The sequence below is a fragment of the Brassica oleracea genome, chromosome C2 (assembly GCF_000695525.1).
Source record: "Brassica oleracea var. oleracea cultivar TO1000 chromosome C2, BOL, whole genome shotgun sequence".
NCBI classification, from domain to species: domain Eukaryota; kingdom Viridiplantae; phylum Streptophyta; class Magnoliopsida; order Brassicales; family Brassicaceae; genus Brassica; species Brassica oleracea.
In genome coordinates this window covers 43,518,547-43,528,853 of record NC_027749.1, presented here as the reverse complement: position 1 = coordinate 43,528,853, position 10,307 = coordinate 43,518,547, and the positions used below count along the sequence as shown (strand labels likewise).

Sequence of the window (10,307 nt, the reverse complement as noted above, 5' to 3'; positions counted from 1 at the left end):
TCGGACAGCTTCTTGACGTTGAGCAAATAACACTGCTTTCGGCCCTTATGGTAGTGAAATAGATTGGATAAAAGTTACCCATTTCGGATAAATACCGTCCGTGAGATAGTAAGCCAAATGATACTCTCTTACATTGACAGAGTAAGTCACTTGCGGAGTTTGACCTTTTATTACGTCGTCAAAAACAGGTGAGCGATCAAGAACATTGATATCATTTAAGGTACTTCGAGGTCCAAAAAATGCATGCCATATCCAGAGATCATATGAAGCAACCGCCTCTAAAACGATTGTTGGTTTGCCCGAACCACGAGAATATTGCCCTTTCCAAGCGGTGGGACAATTCTTCCACTCCGAATGAATACAATCGATGCTTCCTATCATCCCAGGAAATCCATGATACTCCTCAATATCCAGTAGACGTTGAAGATCAGCCGGTGTTGGTCTTCGTAGGTACTCATCGCCGAACAAATAAATTATTCCCTCTACAAAATTCTCCACACATGACTGAGTTGTCGTTTCACCGAGCCGGATGTATTCGTCAACCGTATCAGCCGCACTGCCAAATGCCAAGACACGAATGGTTGATGTACACTTTTGGAGTGCTGAGAGACCAAGCCTTCCAAGACCATCTTTCTTTTGGCGAAAGAAGTCAACTTCGTTGGAGAGTAGATCAACAATGTGCATGAACAATGGCTTGTTCATTCTAAAACGTCGTCGGAAATAATTTTCAGGATACGTTGGAGTTTCACTGAAATAATCATTTCATACACGTACATTGCCTTCTTCACGATTTCGTTCGATATAAGCTCGTTTTTTTCTTTTTTTCCTTTGTTCTTCTTGATCATCATGAACGGTGAATTTCTCAAAGGCTTGATCAAAATGTTGATCAAAGATTTGATCAAATGCATCATCAAATGCATCATCAAATGCATCATCAAATGCTTCATCTAAAGTGTTTTGAGAAGAAGAAGAAACCATATTTGGTAATTAAAGAGAAAGCAAGAGTGATTAAAATTGAAGATGATCACTTGTTTATAAAACTTATGATTAAAAAGAGAAGAAAGGAAGAACGTGAGATTAAATAGATAACTTGAGATGGAAGAAAGGGTGATAATATGCAACGGTGTTTGGTGAGAATGAGAATGAGATGATATTTATAGTGGTTGATGATACAACTCTCGTGAACCTAAATAATTCTACAAATGCAAACAAAATACAAGACAGAAGGATCCGTGACACATGATTACAATGAAACAAAATACAAGACACCAAGAAACAAAACTTCACACAAGATTTCACACCCGTGACTTCACACAAGACTTCACACCCGTGACCCAAGACTTCACCCATTCCCTTATTCAGCTTCTTCACCCTTGACCTGAAATCAAACTTAACAGAAAGTAACAAGAAGTTGAACCGGAAACATATTCATTAAACTTTAACTTTAACAAAGTACACGTACACATAAACTTAAAGGTAATAAGCAACAGAAACTTAACCAACAAACAACAGAAACTTAGCCAACAAGAAACAGAGACTTAACCAATTAAGACAAACCGAGACTTCAACTTAAACAAGTAATACAAACCGAGACTTTAACTAATTAGACATCAACTCATTGATGAGTTTCTTCTTCAAAGCTTCTTCATAATCCTCTAGTGGTCCTTCTTTAGCAATTAAACTGTCTAGTAGCTTCATCTTAGAAATCCTTTCTTTCAAAGCCAAATCTTGTCGCTTGATGCTCCACATGATCTGAAACTTAGAGAGATCCTTCCCATCAGCCAGTGTCTTCTTACAACGGGCTTTAGCTGCCTTAACTCCCGGGAGACGATTTGTAGCTTCATCATCGTCACCAGAGTGAGATGCCTCTTTCTTCTCACATCCAGAAAGCTTAGGACTAGCATTATAGTACGCAGCAATTCTTTTCCGGAATGCAAGCAACTTTTGCTCATTTCGTACTACTGCATCTTTGCTCGTGTTTAACCACGAGCTGATGAGTACAACATCGTATGTTGGGGACCAGGTCCTTCTCTCTTTACGACTGGCTTGAGTGTCTTCACCAAAGTGATCGTCTTTGGTGTCTTGACTGCCTAAGAAGGGAGCTTGCGATGAAGAGAGTGACAAACTATCTGATAAGTTACCAAATACTACATTTTGTTGACTGTTAAGCAGGTCAACAAAGTTTGCAGACTCGCTAAATGAATTGGAATCCATTTCGGATGTCAAAGAGAAGGGAATTAACAGATAGGAATCTGTTACTGAATTGAAGAGAATGTGAAAGTTTTAAAGATGGAAAAAGGTAGCATTAAAAACAACTAACGCAAACATATTCGAGTTGACATGTATCTAACTTATATTAATTATTTCACAACAATAATCAAAGACAAAACAAGTCATTTATTAACTCTCTTCCTCAACCATAATCAATCCTTTATTCATTTAAACACATGAAAGAGACAATCACTTCTATTTATTATACGGGTTCAATGCCAAAGAGACAACCACTTCTACATTGACAATTCAATTCATTATCAAAAACAAAGCAACTACCTAAGTCAACCACATGCAATCATTTTCTCAATTCAACATCACTTCTATTAGTTACAAACATCAATGCCAACATCAACTAAACATTAACTACCTAACTCAACCATAAACCTTTCAATGAACGATTAGAAAGTTGAAGACATTTACCTGTACTGCTGCAGTAAATGCCATCCTCTGCTTTGATCCATCCTTCCTCAGCGTCCTTGATCCATGGAACTCATCATACAACACACATGAAAAAAAAAACAAAAATGAGTAATAGATCAAGGAATCGAATTCATGACACTCGATTCAATTGAGACCAGAAAGCCAAATCACATGATCATAAACAATCTATTCAACTCATACAAGAACGACAATCAATTCATTTGAGACCACACAAAAGACAGAGACAGTGACAATCTGAAACCTTCATGTCTACTGATCCGTCATCAAAAAGAAACAAAGACATACACAAATCACATGATCATAAACAACATATTCAACTCAGACAATAACGAAATCAATTCATTTGAGACCACACAAGAGACAGAGACAATGACAAAATGTAACCTTCATGTCTATTGATCCGTACTTGGTAAGAAACAAAGAGAGAGACAAATCTTTACTTTTTTCCAGTTGCAGTGATCTTCTTTAACGCCCTTTCATGTCTATTGATCCGTCCTAAGTAAGAAACAAACACAGAGACAAATGAAAATTAATCCAAACTAACCGAGACAACAAACAAATCAAATAACGTAGAAGGATTCAGACAAGGTATAATACATACGTTTACCTTGCGATTTGATTTCCTCCAAGACAGCCACCGAGAGAGAGATACATGTTTGTCACCGTCGAGGAGATCAACCGAGAGAGAGGACAGCACCGTCGAGGAGAGCGACAGAGACGAGGAGTCCACCGAGAGAGACGCCGACAGCTTCATCGTTGGGGGAAGATCACGAGACAGAGGCCGCGTCTTCGAGGTTTCGCGAGAACAAGGCGGAGTCGTCGAGGTTTGGCGATAGAATCGATGAGACGTCGAGGGAGAGAAAGAGAGATCCGGAGTCGTCGGAGCCGTCGAGGTTCAATCGAGAAACACGAATCGCCGAGGGAGAGAAGGAATGAAGCGGAGTCGTCGAGGGATTGAAAGGGAGAAGGCGACTTCTGAGATAGAAGCGTCTAATGACACGTGTCACCGAAGCTGCGGTTCTTGTTGTGCTTAATTAAGCACCGAGGCTTGGCTTAATGCATTATTTTCTTTTTTTTTAATCTGAAAATCATTAAGCATCCCACCTAAGCATCTGTGTTAATGATGCGGGCTTTCATTTTTTCGCTTTCAGTAGCTAGGCTCATTGTTTAAATATAGTTATCAAATGACAAATAAGGAAATAATTATGAATATCTTTCTATGTGACTAATATTTTTCTTTAAAAAATTCTTGATCTTGAAATTATTTATTTTCTCTTTTTTTTATCATCAACTTCTACAGGCTCATACTGACTCTGTGAACCAAACCGGGTGATCTGCATCCATGTGAACGACGAAAGACGGTTGCTTCCTAACACTGCGTGCTACGCTATCCGCCTTTGAATATTGCGTTCTTGTTACATAGATGTTCTCTGATAGGAGGAAACTTTTTTTCAGGATCTTGATATCTTCCAAATAATTTACAAAAGATGGTCATTCTTCTGGTTCCGAAAACATTTTCACCAATTGAGAACAATCCGTTGCAAAAGTAACCTGAAATTGACGTAAATTCCTCATGCATTCCATTGCCCAGAGTAGCGCTTCCATCTTTCGCATGAAGGGGAGAGAGGCTAGCCCGAACATTCCTCGCCCCCAACAGTCCATCAAATCCTTCTAGAGTGCTGAGCCAACCTTGTCCGGAAAAGATATCACCCTCTTTCCAGGAACCATCTGTGAAACACCATATTCCTGGAATTGGCGGCAGAGGCGTAACCGCTACTTGTGGTACTGTCCTCTGTTCGTTCAATATATGTGTTTCAGCCCAGAGTGTTGATTGTGTTTCTGCCAATTTAAGCGTATCCATGGGATCAATATCCAGATTACTCAAAACTTTATTATTTCATATTTTATAATTCAATATCCATGTTTTATAATCTTGTATTTTAGAAGAAATAACATACAAACAATAACATTATGGAAATTTTTAAGTTTTTATGCAATTGAGAAGCTATGATAGTCCTGACAGTAACCTGATCTGATTGCATCCATTGAAGGTCTGTAGTCTTGTGACTTGTGGAGTCATTTTGTTCTTAAGGGGCAAGCTGAGATACAAAGGTAAAAGACTAGATCAGGATACCAAAATGCTGTGTGCTTATGTTACCAATCTCGTGTTAGTGCTTTGAGTCATACAGATGAAATCGATGAAAGAACACATGGACATTCTGCTTTGCCTATTGATTGGTCAGTGTCTTGGACACCACTTTACAAAGTGTTACAGCATGCTATTGGATGGTAATCTTTCATCGACTTAGCATCATCATGATTTGTAACTAGAGATTCGGAAGTTGCATATGCACTTCTTCTGGCATAAGTTAGCGTTGAAGATTTAACAGCTTCCTATAAACAAAATTAACATAGGACGAACAAAGAAACAAGTCAAAAGGAAACCTGTTGTAACTTGTATTAACTTACATTAGTCTTTGCGAAAATATATTTGAAAATCTAAATAGAACAAAAAAAAAGGGTGAACCATCTTGAAGGGACTGATGATAACTGGAAACAAAAACTGTTTTCCTTCTGTTTCCATATAACATATAAAATACACATTCATGTGTATAAATATTTCTCCTCTCTGCCCCTTCTTTCTCCACCATTTCTTCATTCTGCATGACTTTTATTAACCTCTCCCTCACTACTCTTCGATTCTTCCTCAGTACTCTTCGATGATTCATCAAACGCCATCAACTGCAAAGAAAAAGAAACCCATAAGCATTTAACTAAAGCTGTGATGGTGTTTGCGTTTGAAACAGTTAAAACGTAAAAGGAAGAGAAAACAAACCGGTTTGATGTCGCCGTTCCAAATGCAGTGAGAAGCCAAGAACCCAATGACGGCTGGGACAATGTATAACAAAGCAGGCTGAAACAGAGGCAAACACACACATACAAACCCATCAGATAAATTCCAGAAAAATAATGAGATGTCAACAGTAAAGACACAAACAAAAACTGACCTGTGCTGCTTGAAACCAGTTCATGACTACAATGGTGAGGACAACTCCAGCAACGTATCCCACAAATGCACTTGTGAAGTACTGTGGTTTGCTGCGTCTTGACACATCAAATCTCAGAGCCAGTGCAACAAAAATACCTAAAGAAAAACGAACACTAATGTCTCACATTCATACGATATCCAAAAGAATATTGAGTCTAGCATTATCCATTGGCCTTAAAGGGACATACCAGGAATGACAATATCACCAAGTCCAAGCATAGAGTAGGGTCTTAGAGCATCACCCGTAGGGAATAAAAGCTTAAAAAGAAATTACAAAAAATGAAATTCTTTTCAAAATTACTAACAACAAATCAAATTAATTCTGTTTTATGTACTTTCTGAGACATTCTTACTAACCTTTATCGGAGCATCAAAGGATTTGGCAACACTAACCATCACTGGGGTAAAGAAAACCCAGAAAATATCATAGAAAAACAGTCCTACCTGCAAGTCAAGTATAAACAAAAAAATATCAATAATTTACAAGAAAACCATCATTCATAAGATGCAGCTAAGATATTTCATTCTTACCAAAAGGATGGCACCAGTCTTGAAAGATCCAAGAGAGAGCATCTCAATTCCCTGTATCGGCCGCATCGTTAATTACGAAAAACAAACAGACAACACTAATACCAGTTCAAAGAAAGTTGTTGATAATGGAGCCACCTATTTTACTGTACTATTATATTGTATTCCTCGGAATGAAAGGAGGTAACCTGAATGCAGAAGGAAAGGCCGAGGATATTGTTAGCCAGCCAATGTTTTTTCCAAGCATACCATGCGCAGAAGAAAGTTCCAGGGATTCCCGCAATAACTTGGGACTTTGTGAACTCTACCTCCACAGCTGTTTAAGAAAAAAAGTGTCAGGAATTTATAAGAAAAAAAAAACATAATTCTACATGACACAAGTAAATCTCTACCGAGACAACAATTGGATAATAGACAAACTGCAAAAGAGCTTGGATGATCATTACACGTCCACCAAACTCACATACAAATCATAACGAGAGAAAGAAAAGACTAGCAAAGAGAGTGTGAACTGTAACATACATTTGAAATAAGGAAAGCGCCAGACGATAAGATTGTCATTCCATGGTTTTGGCAGAAACCTGCTGATGGCAGGTAACAGTGTCGCCCTGCAGAACACAACACATAACTGTATATTAAGAAACTTGACAAAAGATAAACAACAAATCAGATGCATGATTTAGATCAAGACATACGAAAGAGCGACGATCCCAAGAACAAAGAAGTAAGCAGTGAGCACGGCATTAACCAAGTCCTTTGAGAGAAACTTGAACAACAAAAAAAGAGAGAGAAGCATAGCACTCCCAACCAATGGGAAACGCATAGCATGCTCTTTCGACATCGTCTCCTACAATCATTCCAAACAAACAATTTAGATCAAATCAGGAAAAGGGTTTCACTAAAAACTGATCTTCTCACCGTTGGGGGAGAATCCTTCACAGAACGGAAGCAACCCACGTAAACTGTAAGACACGCCGTAAGAACAACGTTCAAGTTCGGGTTCACATTCACAACAAGTGGTGCCACTGTCAAACCTGAAACCAAACCAAACAAAAAAACTCAACTTTATATACAATCAATCAAACCCATCAACTCTAAATCCTAGAGGAACCAATAACCCTTAATCAGAACCCGTTCAATGAAAAATTAAACCGAAAGGTTCAAACTTTTCGTAACGTAACATCCGAAATCACCAATCGAGACAATCAAATCGATCGAAATTAAAATAAACCACAAAAGGGGTCATCGAACAAGTGAAATTGTATAGAATGAGAACCTGCGAGAGCGAGATTGGCGATTCTCTCACAATTCTTCATGATTGAATCCTGTGTCTCTGTAAATTCGATGAATGTGTAGAGAGAGAGAGATCCAGTGGGGTCAAGTGATAAAAATTCAACCAGATCTGTTAAAATACTAAATCAAAATTAAAAAAAGAGGAGTGAGTATGGGAAAGAAAATTAATACACAATGACTATAAACGCTACTGGCTGTGACCTAGTTATGTGACAGACGTATGTTATTGGTGACATCAACTTATGTTACATCAGCCGCGTGTTATTATTGGTCACTTAGTGACATTCATCGTCACTATGTGTATTTTCTTTTGTTTTCCAAGTATGGAAAGTTCGTAAATGGTAAACAGATATTTTTCTAAGCTTCAACGGAAGACTATCATGTAAACATTAAACCAAACTGAACCGGGTATGAATTACAAATCCCATCAATCCCTCTCTTATAATCAGAAGGAGAAGGATCCTTTCCACTTTACCATAAACGTTGTTTGTTTTTCTTCTCGTGAATTAAATTCTGATTTCTTTTCAATTTTTAAACTTGACTAAGCGTACATTTTTCCACTATGCCAAACGAGGGACCAAACTCTCGTGCTAAACGGTACCATTAAGATTACAAAAAAAAAACAAGAATTGTCATTCTTTCAAGAACTCCCTGCGTTAATAAAAAATTTAGACTGAAAAGGATCCCAAAACACGCCAAGTTTTTACAAGAGTAGCCCAGAGTCCAAGTGTCCAAAACATAGAACAATAAACATGGCTGGTTACTGGGCCTAGGCCTAGGCCATACAGTCCAGTGTGCACTGGGCCAAGAATAGAGCCTCGAGCTAGTGATTTAAATTTATAAAGAATATATTTAACTAATATTAATACAATTAAGTAAATATTACTCTTGTATTGATAACGACTCTTGTATCTTTGTGTCCGTGAGTCTTGATCGGTATGGCAAAGGTAGTAAGCGTTTTGATGGTTGTGACTTAGCAATCTCTCTTTTAGGGGTAATGTGTCCATTGGTTGCTTGCCGTTTGGTTCTTTTCCCGTGAGTGGTCATGGAGAGATTCGGTTGGTAAGGCTTTATCTTCTTGGTGTTTGGGTGGGCTTCTTTCTTAGATCGTAGAGTGTTTATGTATCCAAGGCATGTGGACCTAATAGCATGTTCCTCTTGTCGAGTTTTGAAGTTTCTGGGTATTGATCTTATCGTTTGGCGGGTGAGGCAGCAGCAATAAATGTGGTTTGGGTGCAGAAGTGGAAAGTACCGGGTGGCGGGATATAGGCAGCATTTCTCCTTTCTAAAGACTGCTAGGTGTTATGATGTGTCACTTGCGTAGATGTTAAACGTTTCTGATTCTACTGTCGATCTAGTTTTATGTTTTATGTTTTTTCGTAAGTCACACATGTATAGGTTTGAGTAGCTCCAGTGTGGGTTCTAGTTGTCGTTTTGTATGGGTTCTTGGTTTTGGAACTATTTCGTTTGGCCGCCAGCTTTTGTATGAATATTGTATTTTGCGTATGAATGAATTTCGATTTGTGAAAAAAAAATATCACGCACAAAAAAACTGGTTTCTCACATAATACTATATATAGAAACTAGTTACCTAATAAAATTTGAAATAAAATTATTATAAAACATGAAATTAGAATGTTACATAAAATTGATAAAATGTTTGTTGTCCTTAAACTCTTATTCGAGATTGAAATGTTTTAGTAATTTTCACCTTTGGTACTGAAAAACAAATTCATTCAAGATCACTAATAAATCAACTGAATTTTTTGCAGGATAGTTTATTTGTTTGACCAATTTGTTACAGGATGGTTAGGCATACAACAAATAAGTGCTTTAATAATCGCCTAGACTATGTTCATCTAGTCAGTAACAATATAGCGCACTTGCTACATTGATTCTTGTTGATTGTACAGGTTCAAATAAACAACTCGAAATGCAATTTGATAACCACGAATAGTAAGCCTGCTAAATTTACTGTCGATAGTGGGCTACTCACATGGCCACGGGACCTACATTGTAGAATTTTATTAGTTTATAAGAGCATCGATGGTGACACCCATTGAAACCCTTAGAAATTTAAAAATAATTTTTTTTTTTTGTTAAATAGATAAGAATCCAAACCAAATAAGTGTTTACAATGGTGAGTCATAATAAGAAGTCCTTAGAATAATTTTTTTTCGTTTTTAAAAAAGTAAATTACCAAATGTTTCAATAATATAGCATGAATAAATTTAAAATCACAATAATTAAAAATAAAGATACAACAATTATTAATATTCATCACCAAATTTGTTCCAGACATTTTGAATTAAGTCATGTTTCAATTGGGCATGCATATTCCTATCACGAAGATCATTCCGATTGGGAAACATATTATTCAGATTTGTAGGTCTCTCTGTTTCCACCTGTGAAGTTCTAGTGCTGTCTCCTTCTTCAAATTCAGATATATCGATACGAGTGTATCCGTCCCGTTCATTTTCGACTATCATATTGTGTAGGATGATACATGCTCTCATAATCTTTCCTATCTTTTCCTTATCCAAAGTTTTTACCGGGTTTCTCACAATCGCAAATCGAGCTTGCAATACTCCAAAAGCCCGCTCTACATCTTTTCGGGTAGTTTCTTGAAATTTAGCAAATAACTGTTCTTGAGAACTTTGAGGGAGGGTGATAGATTGGATAAATGTTGACCATTTTGGATATATACCGTCTGTGAGGTAGT

The 10,307-nt window shown here is 37.4% G+C and overlaps 1 protein-coding gene across 1 annotated transcript; it reads right to left on the bottom strand.

Annotated features, from left to right (window-relative positions):
* Positions 1 to 5,140: 5,140 nt before the first annotated feature.
* LOC106322554 (signal peptide peptidase-like) lies at positions 5,141 to 7,750 on the bottom strand. The gene is made up of 11 exons (XM_013760611.1): positions 7,569 to 7,750; positions 7,211 to 7,326; positions 6,988 to 7,139; positions 6,815 to 6,900; positions 6,481 to 6,608; positions 6,296 to 6,346; positions 6,122 to 6,208; positions 5,953 to 6,022; positions 5,724 to 5,860; positions 5,552 to 5,629; positions 5,141 to 5,457 (listed from the first exon to the last, which is right to left on the bottom strand). The coding sequence occupies exons 1-11, from the start codon at positions 7,606 to 7,608 to the stop codon at positions 5,371 to 5,373; spliced, it is 1,032 nt and encodes a 343-aa protein (XP_013616065.1). The 5' UTR covers positions 7,609 to 7,750; the 3' UTR covers positions 5,141 to 5,370.
* Positions 7,751 to 10,307: the final 2,557 nt, after the last annotated feature.